At 30.9% G+C, this 15,267-nt stretch overlaps 1 protein-coding gene across 1 annotated transcript in view; it reads right to left on the bottom strand.

Annotated features, from left to right (window-relative positions):
• The window catches only part of LOC118741877, a 133,301-nt gene that overhangs the window by 30,412 nt on the left and 87,622 nt on the right, over positions 1-15,267 (bottom strand). Inside the window, exons 10-16 of the mRNA XM_036473853.1 lie at positions 13,993-14,118; positions 13,726-13,913; positions 11,078-11,216; positions 3,703-3,759; positions 3,277-3,360; positions 3,106-3,184; positions 202-291 (exon numbers count right to left, since the gene is read on the bottom strand). Of these exons, the coding sequence (XP_036329746.1) occupies positions 202-291; positions 3,106-3,184; positions 3,277-3,360; positions 3,703-3,759; positions 11,078-11,216; positions 13,726-13,913; positions 13,993-14,118 (763 nt within the window). The remainder of the gene's footprint in view (positions 1-201; positions 292-3,105; positions 3,185-3,276; positions 3,361-3,702; positions 3,760-11,077; positions 11,217-13,725; positions 13,914-13,992; positions 14,119-15,267) is intronic.

Raw genomic sequence — 15,267 nt, 5'->3', positions numbered from 1 at the left:
CACTAGCAAATACTTTGAATTAATGATAAAATATACATATGTAACTATTTTTTTAAGGTAACAAAAAATTATACCAAACAATTTATATGTATGTATGTTTGTAGTACATTCATTGTGTGTATGTCAGTAATTAAGTACATATGTATGTATGTAAGTATATTGATCAATGTATGAATGACAAGTTTGTAAATGTGTACTTACGTGAGGATTTCGCCGTAAATGTTAAGCCATCATCCCAATCATCGCCACTCACAACTGTCACCTCGTTCAGTTTGCCCAGATTTTCTTCTCCTGATTCATTGAGAACATCATTAATATAATCTTTTTTAGACATAAATTATTATACATATATACGATTTTATGTGGTATAATGTGTGTTATGTGTGTTTTTATGCAAAAGGGAATAAGTTGGATAAGAGAAAAAAGAGAATCCGAAAAAATCCGCCAATGTGTGTGCAAGCAAGAGAAAAGTAAATGCAAGAATAGAAAATTGTCGCCAATATGTTGTGGTTAGGTTATATAATTTGGAAAATAGCCAATTAACTATGCTAATAACGTTTTTGAAATTTTAATAAAAAATACACAAAATAATAATTTTAAAATTATTCGGGTAGGGAAAAACTACTGATGATAAGTATCTTATTTAGCCTGTTCGATAAGTTTTAGTACAATGACAACTATCCAGCAAGAATAATGAACGATTTTCTCTCAAGTAGAATAATAAACAAAACAAGTAAAGACCAGTGCTCGACGTTCTGATCATTTTGGTATACTTTTTCATGGGCCTATCTCTTCTTCTTTTGGTACTTACAAAAATCGTACTAAAGTTATTTTTCATATTCGTGAAAGGTATGTATAAAAAAATATGCGAACAAAAAGTCAACTACATATTACTTTGCGCTCTCAAATTCCTCTACTTTACAAGTTTTTTGCACACGCGAACTCCGAAGCCTGATAATTTCTTATAATTACATCGAAACAGACTTATTATACAAAATTATATTAATTATTTAACATAGTTAATGGTAAATGCCCTCTCAAAATATAATCAATATAGCCTTGAATTTATAAGTTCTTTTGAAAATAAGAAAGCAATTTTCAATACATAGATTTGAAATTATGTTAGGCAGCGTGCTAAATTAAACTATGACTCAAATACTTTTTTCGTCTGTGTGATCCTGTGCTTTTTCATATGTATGTATTTGGAATGTTAATCCCGGGATCCCGGTATCCCGGATTTTTTTAAGGTCTCGAAAATCCCTGGATCCTTGGCAAGTAATTCCGGGGTTTTCGGGATTTGTAATTTGCACTGATGGCATTAATAGAAACTCGTTTTCTTGACCAGTATTGGCTACATTTTTTTTATTTAATAATTAATATTTTTTTATAAATGTCTAGCCATCCCGAAAATCCCGGGATCGGAAAAAGCCGAAAAATTAGCATCCCTAGTATGTATGTATCTACAAAATGATGGATTCATTCGAAATAAATAATAATTTTCTACCTACTTATAAATACTAAATTTAGAACGTATATTACTTAAAAGGAAATAAATAATTCCACAAAAAGATTTGCCGTTTTTTTATTATCTTGGCGCTATCGCCTCTTTTGGAGTGATGTAGTCATCGATCTTGTTGGTCGCCATTGGGAAACTATTTACTCTAGATTTCAAGCAGAGCTAAAATTAACTAAAGACTGGTGTGCTGAAAAGGGATTTCGATTTAAAAGGAGGTCTGCTGGAGCGCCCTATGCATAAAGTTCTCAAGCCATTCCGGATGATCCCGCTATCAAGCTCACAAACATCATGCGACCGCATTTACTCCTCTGCAAGCCCTAAAAGGTCGAAAATCCTGAAAAGGACTGCTGTGAAGCGATAATATTTATCTATGATTGACGAAGGGCCCCAATAATGGCATACCCACGTATCGAAGATAGACGATGGGAGTACTAGGGAAGGCTTACTTGGACCACGATTCTTAGATTTTATAGTCTTGTCATTGCCAATATTCAATATTACTATACTGAAAATGAAAAGTTCAAAACAATAGGTATCAAGAACCCCACGTTTTTTTCCCGGTAAAGTTAAAGCTAATAAAAGGGAGTTAATTAAAAATGAAATCCTACTTGTTGATCGGGAAGTAACATTGAATATTGGTTTCAATTCTTTTACCTATTTTTCCTCGAAATATATGCGCTTGCCTTTAATTTAAAAAAAAAAAATCACCCAAAAAGGTTAATCCAAAGAGGAAATATTTGATTTTGCCCACATCGCCTCGTTTTAGCCCACTGTGCACCGTTTGCGATTAAGCAAGGTTTTAAAAAGACAATACATTCTAATGGAACTGATTTAATCTGTGATGCTAAGCTGGCAATCTAAGGGCCAATTTCAAATGAATATTTAAACGGCACTAAGGTTTAATTGTGGAATGTGATTTAAATGCCATTTAACTTTCGTTTGGTTTCAGATCAACTTAATTTAAATATGTCAAACAAGTGGCAAAACACTGTTGCTTGCTTCTTGAAATTGTTGTTGCATTTGCTTGTTTGTTTATATTTTGTACGGAACAGCTGATTGTCCTTTGGCAAGATTGATAAAATAACCTGGACCTAAATCAGGTACATATTTTTGATTGAAAAAGCGAGTGCGAAAATTGTTTAAATGTGGTATGTAGACTGTGGGTGCCGTTTTTTTTTTCTTGTCTATTGTTTAGTTTTAACAAAAAATAAAAACAGGGTGATGTGAACCGAAAATTTTCTATTTAGCAGTTAAAAAAAAAAAAATATTTTGTGTGTGCCTAATTCGTAAATTTTTTGTAGCACCTTAACTACTTAACTATTTTTCTGGCTGTAGCTTAAGATATTTTATGAAATTTTTTCTACATTTTCAAACAGAAATTAACCTTAAGGAAAAGTTACGACCCATAACATTATTCCACTACCCTCAAAGATTTAAATTTACTTGGAAATCGTTTAGAAAAAAAAAAACATTAGTAATTTACTTGTTAGCACATTTACCTATTTCTAATCTACGATATTTGTTAAGTGAATTGTGATTATGTTTTCTGATTAGAATTTTGCGAAATTGATGTTTCGTTTTGTTCGTACCATGCGAGAATTGTTTCGTTGTCCCGTTCTGTTGGAAGTCGTGGAATGAGACATGATTTTGTTTAACACCATCTTGTTGCTGTAAAATAAACAAAAAAAATACTTATTAGATTATTTGCATAAATGCATTTACAAAGTGGCACTCTCACAAAGGTGCAACTAACTGCCTACCTTATTACTGGCACGTTTGCTGCGCTTGTGATGTTTCCGATCGTTGAACATACGTCGGAAATTCATTTGCATTTTGTAATTCACCTGCAAAGTGTTTGAATATAAAAAAAAAATCAAATGCAAATTAGTTTCAAAAAATTACACAATAACGTACAAGTACAATACTTTCCAAGCGAATGCATTTTATTGCAACGCTTGTAAACTACATATATATATACGTATAATACACACAAATATGTACATTTCATTTATAAATATTAGATATAATTCGACACTTTGTACAAACACTACATTGATATTTCTTATGCAGCAGTGCGAGTTAACATTTCAGAGATTTGTCAATTATTTAACTAGTACTTTGAAAAATTTCGGTAGTCCTTGTTTTATTTTTTTTATATTTTTTTTTGGGGGGGTTTCTTGACTTACCTGCGTAGACAAATCTCTGTCATCTACTGCGTGTCGGCTATAACTAAGGCGGCGGTGCTGTAAAAATAAAATGCAATTCACAAGGTATTAACGACAAGGTTTTTGGTTTTTGTTTTCAGTTTTAGGTATTTTTGCATTGTTGGAAAACACTAGGCTTACACAAACATAAAGAATTTAATAATATATATTATGACTTGCAACAACTAAGCCTCAGTTTTGACAAAGTAATTAATAACAATTTAAGAATATTATTTAAGACATTAAAGGTATTAAAGAACTATTAAAAAATGAATAGATCAGCCTGCTTGTGAGTTAATTTGTTTTGAGAAAATTTTTAAAAATCCAATATTTTCTCACAATATCAATGATTTCAGAAAAAAAGTCCGAAGAAAAACATACTGAAATCAGATACACAATAAGTTCATTAACAATTGAATAAGCAACGCAGAGTTTTTAAGAGTGAGGAGTGCAAATGTATAGCGACAGTTTATGTAAATATCAAAATTTTAACAAAACTAAATACGTTGATTAAATTTTTTATAAACCAATAATTTCAAGTAAAGAGTTCTTAGGAATAACCACCAAATACCAAAATAGAAACAGTTAATGTACACAAAGAAAAAACGACCTAAAAATATAGAGAAAAAGTAATAAGATACATATGTATCTATATAACTTTTCTTCTAGAAGAACTTTCTTTTACCTAAATGAAAAATCTTAAACAGCGCGGACATACCGCAGTTCTATTCGTTCGGTGGCTTTTAAAAATCTCTGAGAAGTAACTTCAAATGCAAAAGTAATCCGGTCAACAATCAGCTGACATATTCTATATCTTCTTCAATTTCACAATCTCAAAACGGGTTTTCTAAAGGAAAATCTACTAACACTAATTTATTGGAGTTTACGACTTATGTCTCAAACGGTTTTAGAGAAAATGCTCATACCGACTTAATATACACCAATTTCAGTAAAGCTTTTGACAAAGTATGTCACTGGTTACTCATCCGTAAACTCGACCTAATCTGCTTTCAGCCCAGTCTTCTTCAATGGATCTCTTCTTAACTCTCTGATAGAACACAAAGAGTTATTGTTAACAATTGTTCTTCCAACATCATTAAAGTTTCTTCAGGAGTTCCTCAGGGAAGCCACCTTGGTCCGATTCTGTTCCTGATATTCATTAATGATATCTCTTCTATAATAAAACATTCAAAAAATTGTATGTATGCCGATGATGTGAAACTTTTTAAAACATTGTCCTCTATCGAAGAAAGGTCTTTGTTACAAGCGGATCTGAGCAACGTGGTTAGTTGGTGTAATGCAAACTAGTATATGCCACTAAACCTTCAAACATGTAAAGTTATGTGTTTCTCTCGGAGGGCTGTTCAACCAGCTGTTTATTCAATATCAAATTATAATCTGGAGTAGGTATCCAATTTTGTCGATCTTGGTATCACAATGGATTCCAATCTCAATTTCAACCATCATATTAATGTTACAGTCAATAAAGCCAAAGGCGTTTTTGCATTTGTAAGGCGATGGTCAAAAGAGTTCAAAGATCCTTATGTTACAAAAGCTCTTTTTACCACTTTAGTTTGACCTATACTAGAATACGGATCTATTGTTTGGAATCCCCGCTACAAAGTTCATTCAGAAAGGATTGAATCAATTTAAAAACAATTCTTGCTTTTTGCATTGCGTAATTTTAACTGGGATTCAGATTACAATCTCCCCCCTTACACAAGTCGTCTAAAGCTCATAAATTTGCCTACACTCGCTTGATTAATAGCCCGGCCCTCCTGGCTGAGGTAAATTTTAATGTTCCCTCTCGAGTGTCAAGAAACTTTCGACCTCCATTTTTGAAGCCATGCAAAACTAATTTTGAACTAAACGAATCATTCCGTGGTTTATGTCAAGATTTTAACTGTCATTCCAGCACGTTTGACGTATCGGACTCGATTTTTACTATAAAGAAAACTATTATTTCCACTCTCAATAATTGAAATACTATCTTTAGCATATCCAATCAGCTGATGAATTTGATTCTGTAGCTGAAATGTTTTAGATCTCTGTTTCCACTACTCGGCAACAAAATTAAAAAAAAAAAATAAAAATTCGTACGTCATGCGGACTGCGCCCCTCGTGTCGGTTGGGCGGAAATGGGGGGGGGGGTAAAAAGCCGTTGGGATTAATTACAACTATCTGTTAAAATCCTACTTTAGAATTTTGAGCAAGTTACATAACACGGGCCAACACTACTTTTGGTGCGGCAAATGTTAAAGCTGTTTTTGATACACCACTATTTTATGCTGATTGCGAATCCGTAAGTAAAAAGTTTTCGTCAGGTCCAGGTTTTTAGAAAAATGTGGTCAAAGTGTAAAAAATTTGACTTTTTTGCAATATTTGAGAAGATCTAGCAAAGAAACAAAAGGTGATAGGTGATGGTCACTTATAGTAGTTTTTCCTTACTAATATTATAAATCTGAAAGTGAGTTTCTTTCACGCTTTAATTATTGAACCGGTCATCAGGAAATTTTGTACACTGGTGTCATTTAGCTCAAATTAAAATATAGATAGATGTAGATATAGAAATATGGATTTAATCCCGATCAGACGAGGGGGCATGACACCTCCCATACAAACGGAATCTTTCATACTGCATATCTCAGGAAAAATTTGTGATAGAGTACGGGAACTTGGTATGGAGATATATTTATATTATAAATTCCATGCTCATGGAGAACTGTCAAAAAATCAAATTTAACTTGAATTAAGGGAATTATTTTTGTTTTTTGAAAATTATAATAAAAAATTGGATGTCAAGAAGCTTAAAAAACTTGTAGTTTGAAAATATTTTTAAAAGGATTGCCATTGGATTTGATAATCAAATTGAATTAATTATTTGCAAGCTATCTGAAAAATGAAAATATGGGTGTCAAACGAAAGATTGTTAAGAAACCTTAAGATTAAACATTTGAAATATTATTGAGGTGTTTTACAAGGGTTGCCGCCTGTTTTAAAATTAAATTCAATTAATTTAAATGAATTACAAAATATTTATATCAAGCGAAATGTTTTTGCAAAGAGTTATAGTTTTTAACCACATTTGGGAGGGTTGCCACCTGTTTGAAAAATCAAGTGCTATTTGAATTAAGGGAATTAGGTAATTGTAATATATATCACTGTATGGGTGCAGACGAAAGGGGTTTAGTAAGGCTTTAGTTAGAAAATATCTTGAATTTTTTGTTGTAAAAGTTGAATTTAAATAAATTGTACTCAAGTTAAAGTTTCAAACGCAAGAGTGTTTAGAAATGTTCAGCTTAAACATGTAAACATTTTTGAGGGATCTGAAAGAGGGTTGCCACCTTCTTTAAAGGCTTTACTTCTAAACTACATATGTATAACAGGGTTTCCACATGTTTAAAGATTCTAATTCACAATATGAATGTCATTCGAAAGGTTAAAAAGGTTGCCAACTGTTTAAAAAGTTAAAAAAACTATTCAATAATTTCAATGAAATATTACAATATGGGTATTAATCGAAATGGTTTTGAAAAGGTGTCATTTCTAAACTGCATGTACGTAATAAAAGGTATCACAAGAGAGAGGTTTGTGAAAGTTTTAGTTTGAAACTGTTTGAAATGATGTGAAGGTAGTCGAGAGAAATTGAAACGTATGTTAAGTAAAGTCAGAATAACAAGAAATATACATGTAGATCCGGTTTTTGCCCATCTGAGAGAATTTTAAAAATTCTACAAAAATTTGAAATGCAACCATGGACACCAGCTGGCAGAAAGGAGTTCGCGCCCAATTTAATTATGAAGATAGATCTTAATGTCCATTGTTAAGAGGTTCGCGTCGGCGCAATAGACGTTTTTAGGCCAATTTTATAAACAAATGTTTGGCCCGCCGCACCAAGCTCCGCCCAAGAGAGGCAAATTGTTTTCCGAAATGTATAACTAAGACTTAGGATAGGAATAAATGTACGTCTAAAAGAGGTGTCTGTTAGGAGAGATTACACTGTATTAGGAAATTTGTCCTTATGTGATAGGCTTTAGAATACCAAAGACAAAAATAATCCAAGGAGATATGAATAGCATTTTGATTAAAATTTAAATTCATACCATTCCTTCTTATTAAAATAAATTTATTAATTGCATTGGTGAGAAAAGTGCATATTAAAGCGAGAATGTTTTTGTGGTGAAAAAATCGAAGTGCTTTTTGTAGTGTGTTAATATGTATGAATGCAAGCGATAACAATAATGGTCATGATTCAGTATATTTTTTTACTCAGACACCGTGTTGAAGATCTATCGCAAATGGGATGATACATTGAATGCACTGAGCATTAGTCTATATATAACAAGAACCACTGAAATTTTTACGCTAAATTCGTCGTCTATGTAACTATTCTAAGTAAGGACAGAAATAAAGCTTTCTCTATATTCACCTATCGAAATTTAGGTTTTGAAACTGTTATTGTAACTTCATAACAGTGTCAATGTTTGTGGTAAATTTTCTAATTTATTTTGTACATAAGTAAATATTTTTTCTAGCCTGACAAAATCATCGCCTGTAATCAGCTGCGACATTGACGATTCCGTGTGATATTTTGCACCATCAAGTGAATATATATCAAGACACTCACCAAAGAGAAAGTACTCTCACTCTTTAGCGCCGGTGAAATCAACTCGACTGGCCTGGTATCCAAATGAGTCTGATTGTGGAAAATCGGAGTAGATATTTCGAAGTCTTGCAGTTGTAAAGACATTCGACTACTTCCTAAATGAGACATTCTTTTTCATATCGGACACCAAATTTGGTGTCACACTTTCGATTGGCTTAACATTTTTTTTTTTGGGTTCTATACATGAAATATGCTAACACGTGTTCGAGGAATTTTTTCTTCTCTTTTGTTCTTCGGAGATATGATCTGTCAAAGTTTGCATTTTTTCGTGATTCTGACTAATCATGTACTTCTTCAAATCGGTATATCTCGGGTTCTGCTCATCGTAGAGACTTCGTCTTAAAGTCGTTTTAAAGCTAAAGAAACGGGCTTAACATTTCTATATATAAGATGGTCAAGATTGTCCTAAAGCTAACTTAGCTATTAACAGTTGAACTTTTTGTAGTTAATTTGCATAGTGAAGACCAGTAAATTGGGGATTTAAAATTATACCATCGTAATCCTTGTTTAATTCTCTATAAAAAAACGTGGTTAAAAAATGGGGGTTTTTCAAGAACTATTTTTAAAATATTTTTCTTTATGACGATATGGTTTATTTTGTGAGAATCAACAATTTTTCAACAAACGCAGATTTTATTGCGGATTTCGGCAGAATATCGCTTCGTTAACAACATTTGTTCCACAACTTTTTCAATCAAAGAATATTCTAGAAATAGGCGTGGCTATATTAAAACCAAAGTTCAAAAATTTAGACATTTTTGTGGATTTCGCCAGAATATCTATATGTGAAGCCCGATTTGGCTTTAAAACGACGTTAAGATGAAGTCTCTATGATGGGCAGAACCCGAGATATAACGATTTGAAGAAGTACATGATTAGTCAGAATCACGAAAAAATGCAAACTTTGACAGATCATATCTCCGAAGAAAAAAAGAAGAAAAAAATTCCTCGAACACGTGTTAGCATATTTCATGTATAGAACCCACAAAAAAATTTGAAGCGAATCAGAGACATGACATAATTTTTTTTACGAAATCCGTCCGACTTAAAATTGAATGGCTCAAATGCAAGCTCCGCCTGTACAGGGATTTGGTGGAAGCCTAAATTAAAGGCTAATGATTAGTGATCTGCATGAAAGAACCATCCCCTGACCCTTCTGTCAAGCTTCGATCCATTCGTGTAGAAATTCATCGGTGGCGCCTTGCAACTACAGCTTCTTGTTCACTCATTCCTAAAAGGAATGTGAGTCGCGCAATTGTCGCATAAAGTGGAGGATTCAGAATTAAACATTTTAACACTATTTAATTTTTTAGTCAATACTTTGAGCGAAAATCAAAAGCTAAAAAACGCAAAATTATTTTAAGAAAAAGCTTAGAAAAATCCTAGAAGCTAAACAGGATCTCTTGCGGCTAAACCCTGCTGAAATGGCTAACAGGCGATAATCGCCTGCAAAAGTTTACTTGCTGTCTACACGAGCGATTTTTCTGAGGCAATGTTAAATCGTCTAAAAAATCTCCTCATGTAAATCCTGGTTTACCGTTCAATAATTAATGTTATCATAAACGACAGATATTTATGATACAAGTGCTATACTTATAGATGGCAACCTCCTCAAACTAATTTAACCTATCTAATCGATTCTAACTCTAAAATTTTTCTAACTAAGAGCGTTTATATTTCAAATCTAAAATTTCAACCTTCGCAACAAAATTACAAAAAAAAAATAAATTAAAATTATGACCATTAGTGGTAAAGACTTGTGAAAGCAGAAAACTAGCACACAAACACAAATTTTTACATGTGAAATAAATTTTTTTTTGCTACATAAAAATTATTTTAATAAATAAATAAATACATTTAACACAATTAAAAGAATGGCGTGAGAAAAAAATACTTATTTTTTATATTATTAGCACTTCATCAATTATAGACATCAAATTTAACATCTTTACTGATTATTTAAAAATTCTAACAAGTAATATTTGTTTATAGACTACGTATGTAGAACAAATTTATTGTTAAATATTATTTTTAGTTTTATATTTAGAATGAAGTTTGACACAACAATTAAGAAACAACAGCGGAAATAGCAATAAGTAAATAGTAAGAGGATGCAATTTTCTTATCGTAAGTAAATAAAATAACCAATTTTTGCCGTACCATTTGCATTGAAGCCTGCATATTAGTGAGTTTTTGTTTTCGTTTTTTAATAGATTAGCATTGACGAAAGGTTTTTGGATTTTCAGCAGTTTGTTTTGGAATTCGCGTCGCGTTTTATTTTTCGAGTAAAATATATAACATTTGTTATTTTAAAAAATGTCGCGCATAGCATTACGTCGAACATACATAAAAAGGGAAAGAAAATTTGCATTTCATTAAATAAATTTTAGCATATTTAACTAAAGATTGATACTTAAGTTTTGGAAAAGGGATAGTATATAGGTAGGTATGACAAATAAGGTAAATAATAAATAAATGAAAAACTTATGTTTTACATAGAAAGGTTGGAAAAAGGACGCGGAAAAAGTGGGTTCGAAAGCGAGAATATAACGCACTTTATAAGCAAAATTTACATAAACAAATATAAATTATAGTTTGGGTGTATTTCGAACTAATTATTTTGTATAAAGTTACTCTACAAAGATGAATTCAAAATCAAATTTAATAAAATAAAATCTAACTAATACAAACCCTTCGATACGGTTTCAGCTCCTCGGCAAGTAGATGATGTATTTTTGCATCTGTCAAATCTTTTTTCGACGGATTATAATCCAACTCATGCATATCGAGATTGCGTGAGCAACTATTGTCCAGATTCGTAAGGCTTGGACTATAGTGAAATAAAGAGTTGAAAAATATATAAATATATTCATTAAGATTTTCTATTGCATTAAAGCGCAAAGTATAGTAGATATTTGAGGTTTTTTGCAAAGCATGAATGTTTGTATAAATTTAGTGTATATTTTTAAAAAAGATAAATAGTTTAAGCAAACAGTGCGTATTAGGCCGACTCATGAAAAAAAGTTTGCGTTGAAATGTTGCGTCGCGAGAATAATTTGATATTTTAGTCACAATCAAGTTTTCTTCTTACGGGTTTAGAGTGTGTTCTACACTGAAGATGAAAACTGAAGCAATAATACAAAAAAAAAAAAATACAAACAAATTGTGGCAATCTACTAAACTATACATATAAAAAAATGTAAGTTTAGGGCCACGAAAATAAAAAAAGTTTTTTTTTTGGATAGCGACTTACTGAAAAGTATTGGCAAGAATTTTAGGTTTTCTGTAATCATACTTTTCAAGCTGAATTGAACTAAATTTCAACTTCAACCGAACATCAAAAAAGAAGAAAAATTGATAGCAGAACATAAAAATTGATCAAAATATGGCGGAGTCATTCAAATTCTCATGAGGACTTCATTCGAAAGTAGACGAAAATTTTATTAAAAATGTCATCAGTTTGAAGAAATTGACAGGGTTTTTAGAAGTATTGATGCAGATCCCTAAGGTTTACAGTTATGTATCACCAAAGGTATTTGTCGTAAAAAAGGATTTTTCTCCAAATTTTTAGACGAAAAACTCGACTTTTTTATTTTATTTTATTTTATTTTATTTTTTTGAATTTTCAACACGGTCCATCTGACTAAAACACAAAATTCAGTTAAAATATTTTTGCGAAGTCTATAAAAAGGATAACATTTTATCTCTTTTTTTTCGTGAGGCACCTTAATACACATATTGAAAAATTTCATCATGCTTTGCAAAAAAATAATTTATTATGAGATGATTTCTACATGAATAACACTACATAGATAAAATATGTTAGTGTAAGTGAAAGTATAGGTTAAGTGCTGTAATTAGAGTTGTTTTTTTATACAACATTTTATTAAAAAAAACATAATAAAGTAAACGAATTTTAGTTACGGTGCATTTTTTAAGAAACATTTTAGTGTTTGAGGTACATACATATGTATTGTCAAACTCTAATTTACGTATAAAGCGAATTGTGAAACGAAAAAACTTATTAAACAGTTAGGATTTATGGCTATATATAAAAACGGTTTCACGCTGCATGTTTTTTCGGGTTTATTAAAATTTTGGCAAATTTTTGGTACCTATTTAAAGGGGATCTAAGCGAAGATTTTTGTTCAACAACTTAACGTTTAATGTTTCCGCTAGTTTTTTTTTTTATAAATATAAATACTTTAACAAAAATATAAAAATACAGTTTCTAAACTTTGAGCAAATCTCAGAAAAAATTAATAAATTTCCATGCGAATTCTCAATTTTTTAATCAGATTTTTTTTAATTTTTTAAGAAGTTTTGTAGCTCATTAAATTTAAGTAAAAAAATACAAGTTTGAAGTTTCTAAAAACTCTCGTTGATTTATGTATTTGTTTTTGTTGAAGGTTTTTCGCATTTTTTCCATACAAAATATTTTCGAAATTCATAGTTCTAGCTACTTAAAACTTGCATTTCATTGCATTAAAATTTAATGGGCAATATAACTGCGTACTCGAATTTCCAAAAAATCTTATCAAAAAGTTGAAAGTTTGCATGAAATTTTATTGAATTTTCCGGAATTTGCACAAAGTTTAGAAATTGAATTTTATGTTTTTTTTAGTAGTGTCAACCATATTTTTATAAAAAACTATTAGAAAAAGAATAAAAATTTTGCATTCTAGCAAATACTTTTGGCCGATAGTATATTTGAAAAAATTCTAAAAAGCTATCAGCAAAAAAAATAATAATTACATTCAAATCCCATGGAACCTAAAACTGCACACAAAAAAAGTCGAAATATTGATGAAAATTTGTTGCATTTTGCAGAAAAAGAAAAAAATATTTTTAAAAATCCTAAATTATAATTCAAATCACTTCAAATAAAGTAATAATCAATTAAAATTTATGACTCGGCGCACGCTTGTTTTTTTAATATTACATTTGAATACTTACATTTTTGCTCAATACACAACTGGTACATTAAAAGAAAAATTTTTAAATACTCTGAATACTTAAGTACTATTCAATTATTTTGGCAGCGCAGACAGTGTAACATGCTAGCTAACAGTAAAGTCACTACAAAAAAATTTAATACTGAAAACTCAATAAAATTACCAACTACTAGAAGTTTTTACAAAACCCAAAACGAACAAAAAAAAAAAAAAACAATATAATCTGTAAGCAAATGAAAATTGTTTAAATTTAAACCATCTCACAAAGTCATAGTACATTTTTGTTTGCTTTTTCGCATTTACGAAAGTTTTACGAGTATGTACATGCACATTTTCCATATTTTTTTTTTTCTCATTTTTAGAATTGTTCCAAAATTCGTTTACCATGTTGTGTAAATAGTTGGTGGTGCCCACCTTCCACCAATACAATTACTGGTGTAATTTCTGAAGAGAGCACTCATCGATTCGGTGGCCGTTATTTGTCCGATGGTAGACGGATTGCGGCGCATCACTTCCATAGCATCACGCATTGTAAGTTTCGAATAGGTTTCTATGATTTTCGGTTCAGCACCCTAAAAAAAAATTAAAAAAATAAAAATAGTGCTAATGCTAGTGTATATCCACCGAAAATAGTTTTTGTAGCGTCATTACCTTTAAATCTCTTATCACAAGCGGCCTGATGAAGCGGTTGTCGAAACGTTTGAACTTATCCCGCACATTGTAGTTGCCAGTCTTGCCAATTATATCTTCAATACCAGCCATCAAGTGGTCCATAAACTGAAAATTTGTTGGAATAATTAGTGGAAAAAAAATTAGCAACTTGAACTTTTATATATTCCAGTACGCCCAAATGCAATACAAAAAAAAAACTATAAGTACACATGAACAGATAAATTTAGCTGTTATGGTTTTTACTTGAGTCTTTTATTTTGGTATTCTCGAGACCAATTTAGTTTAACTATTTGTATACATATTTATGGTTTTTGGTCCGCGTTATGCATTTTTAGGTTTTCTCTCTAATGTCAGGATTTTTTAAAGGACTTTTAAATTTGAAAAATATGATTATTTCAAAAAATTATTTTAAAAATTCCGTGCAGTGCAGTATGGGTATCGAATTAAAGGGAAAATTCTGTAGAATTAAAGCGGATTAATTTTGTTTGGGCAAAATGGGCATCTTTGAATTTTGCAATAATTATTTTTGAAAAAAATTATATGTTAAGGACTAATATACACTCGACCATATCCTCGAATTTCGTCTTTCTAACCTGATTAGCTTAAAAAAATAAAACCAATTAAAAAGGCATTTTTAATACCTATTCGTCTTGTGAACCAAACAATTGTATTTTATTTTTTAATTCTACAGTGTTTTCTCTTTCATATGGTACCCATATGGTTATTATTTTATATTGCACTGCATTGTTGTAATTATTCATACCCTTTGAAAAAAATTCTTACGTCAGAGAGAAAAACTGAAAACGCAGTTTTACTGAATTTGACCCACTGTTTAGTGCGCATATTGATTGTTTCGTTTGTTTCGAAATTAGTTCGTTTTTTTTTTGTCGCAGGGTGCAATTGAATCGATGAGTTCGACAACCGAACAAGTCCAAAATCAGCGTTCCGAGATAATCAATAAAAACCTTTTAACTCCGAATGTATTGGACTTAACGAAAAATGGCTTCAGACCTTTTTTTTGTAGAACGTTCAATTCTTACTATCTTCATGTATGTATGTATGTATGTATAAATTTTAGAATGGTTTTCGATGAAAAAAATAAAAATTGCCAAAATGGAATTTTAGTTTCTGAAATCATGGTCATCTTTTACTAATTGTACACACTAGTTTTTACACTAGATTCGTTCGTTTTGGCAAGAAGAACATTTCCATCCTTTAATTTTAACATTTTGAAGTATCTAAAGTTATTAAAAT

This window comes from Rhagoletis pomonella, unplaced genomic scaffold, assembly GCF_013731165.1.
Source record: "Rhagoletis pomonella isolate Grant_MI unplaced genomic scaffold, Rhpom_1.0 Rhpom_scaffold_00006, whole genome shotgun sequence".
NCBI classification, from domain to species: domain Eukaryota; kingdom Metazoa; phylum Arthropoda; class Insecta; order Diptera; family Tephritidae; genus Rhagoletis; species Rhagoletis pomonella.
This window is presented reverse-complemented; position numbering and strand designations above follow the sequence as displayed.